Below are 2,500 nucleotides of genomic sequence, written 5' to 3' on the forward strand. Positions count from 1 at the left end.
ATGGGCGGTGGGGGGGGCATGGGCAGATGGGCACTGAGGCAGAATGTGCATTAAGTCTATTATTTTCTATTTTGAATTGCAACGTCAATCTCTAAATCCGCTTGATTAGATTTGCTTTAATCTGATCCTTTTAGGACCTGAATGAGACGCAGGGCTGATGCACCTGCGCTTATGCTTTGTAATACCAACACGGGGCATGAACTGCGGTAGACACATATGCCACGCTATGGTTTTTGCTCCGTTGTTTGTCCCAGTAAAATCAAATTTGAAGGATAACAACAGCATCACTCTATGCACACATGTTAACTGTTTGAGTGAAGAGATTGTTTCAAATATCTGTACTTCACCCATATTTTGGACAGGCTTTTTCAAATTTAAGACCTCAAGCAGAACACTATTATCTTCCTTCAGTTGCTCTCCGAAATTCACCGAGATATGAGGTGGCGGGGATGTTGAGGATCTAGAGGGGACGGCGCTGATGGGCCTCTGTGTATTCATTTCAGATTGAGGACCCCGCCTCTTTTCCGCCGTAACACTGTTCCTCTGTCGCATTTTCTCTGTAGACAACTGCGGCACAACAACCTGGTACAGCTGCTGGGCGTGATCGTGGAGGAGCGGGGCAGTCTCTACATCGTCACAGAGTACATGGCCAAGGTGACTCGCTCGGGGGCTTTTTTCCACACAATACCGCCGCAGTCAGAGTAAAAGTCAGTTTGAAGATGCCGGACGTCCCAAGAGATTCCAAGGATCTGTTTCGATACGTACCGGATGCAATAAAATAACGGTTTTGTCTGACGTGAGCGAAGGCCCCGGAGGCACTTTCACAACGATAAAAGCTTCCTCTGAATGACCTGAGTGTTCTTTCCCCTCCGCAGGGCAGTCTGGTGGACTACCTCCGCTCCCGGGGTCGCACCGTTTTGGGTGGAGACTGCTTACTCAAGTTCTCGCTGTGAGTCGTGTCCATCTGTAGAAAACCGTGATCGCGTTGCGCAAAGAGCGGCAGCTTGTCGGAATAGCCAGTCTCGCGCAAAAGTGGCTTTCCTCATCAGAAGGCAATTTCCTCTGGCGCCCTTTCTATCATATTCCTTTTGACTTGTTAAGCCGGTGGCATTCGAGCCCTGTTCAAATTCTAACCCTAACCCCGCCCCTCACAGTGACGTGTGCGAGGCCATGGAGTACCTGGAAACCAACAACTTCGTCCACAGAGACCTGGCGGCCCCGCAACGTACTGGTGTCGGACGACAACATTGCCAAGGTCAGCGACTTTGGGCTGACCAAGGAGGCGTCCTCCACGCAGGACACGGCCAAGCTTCCGGTCAAGTGGACCTCCCCCGAAGCACTTAGAGAGAAGGGTGCGTTGTGTCTCGCCCCTGCAGCCCCCACGAACGGGGAGCCCAAAAAAACCAAAAAACTGATAAAATGTACTCTGAAAATCAGCCCGTGAATCAGGGCTCTCAGACCACAAACCCAGGGTCCACATCCGCCCAAGACGATTGAATGCGGCCGTCTATATATTTATAATATGTTGTCAAATCTGCCCCGCAAATTCATTTCAAAATCACAATGCTTGATTAATCCTCACAATTAATGCGATATAAGAGGTTCTATTTAAAATTTTAATTCAAATTTTTTACTGTATTTTGTATTTATTTAATAATGAGTCACATTTTTAAATTTAAATTTTTTTTAAGTTGTGTTATTTGGTTTCATAACAAATATGTGTGTTTCTCTCTCACCCTTGCAGAGGTTCTCCACCAAGTCAGACGTCTGGAGTTATGGAATCTTGCTTTGGGAGATCTACTCCCTTTGGGCGTGTGCCCTTACCCCAGAATTGTAAGCATGATAACGGGACTATATAACTATTAAGGAGTGTGTGTGTGTGTGTGTGTGTGTGTGTGTGTGTGTGTGTGTGTGTGTGTGTGTGTGTGTGTGTGTGTGTGTGTGTGTGTGTGTGTGTGTGTGTGTGTGTGTGTGTGTTTAAAACCCACTGACAGGTGAAGTGAAAAACATTTGAACATCTGGTTGCAGTGGCACCTGTCAAGGGGTGGGATATATTAGGCAGCAAGTGAACAGTCAGTTCTTGAAGTTGATGTGTTGGAAGCAGGAAAAATGGTCAAGCGTAAGGATCTGAGCCTCTTTGGACAAGGAGCACATGTGATGCTAGACGACTGGGTCAGAGCATCTCCAATGTCGATTACCTCAACAAACATTCGATCTACTTCACCTTGACGGGTGTAGTTCTGGGGACCCAAGGACGGGCGGCGTCGAATTTGGCGCAATTTGGACACGCAACATGTGCAATATTAATAAACTTTCAATGGAGAGCAAACAGTGAGCGTGCAGGGGGCGGGGCTTCCTGTGACAAACAGCGAGCCGGCGGGGGGGGGGGGGGGGGGGGGAGTCAGTCCGCCAAACGGGCGGTGTTTAATAAACTCTGAATAAACAAGGCGAACGGCGAGTTTATCCAAAAAGCGCCCCCCCCCCCCCCCCCCTTTGGGAT

General features: G+C 48.5%; 1 protein-coding gene across 1 annotated transcript in view; it reads left to right on the top strand.

Annotated features, from left to right (window-relative positions):
• The window catches only part of cskl (c-src tyrosine kinase-like), a gene marked incomplete at its 3' end in the record, with an annotated part of 52,072 nt that overhangs the window by 49,128 nt on the left and 444 nt on the right, over positions 1-2,500 (top strand). The window contains 6 exon segments of the mRNA XM_079998047.1: positions 564-654; positions 876-949; positions 1,155-1,218; positions 1,220-1,351; positions 1,745-1,804; positions 1,807-1,833. Of these exon segments, the coding sequence (XP_079854173.1) occupies positions 564-654; positions 876-949; positions 1,155-1,218; positions 1,220-1,351; positions 1,745-1,804; positions 1,807-1,833 (448 nt within the window).

Source organism: Zeus faber, assembly GCF_960531495.2.
Source record: "Zeus faber genome assembly, chromosome: 3".
Taxonomy (NCBI): Eukaryota; Metazoa; Chordata; class Actinopteri; order Zeiformes; family Zeidae; genus Zeus; species Zeus faber.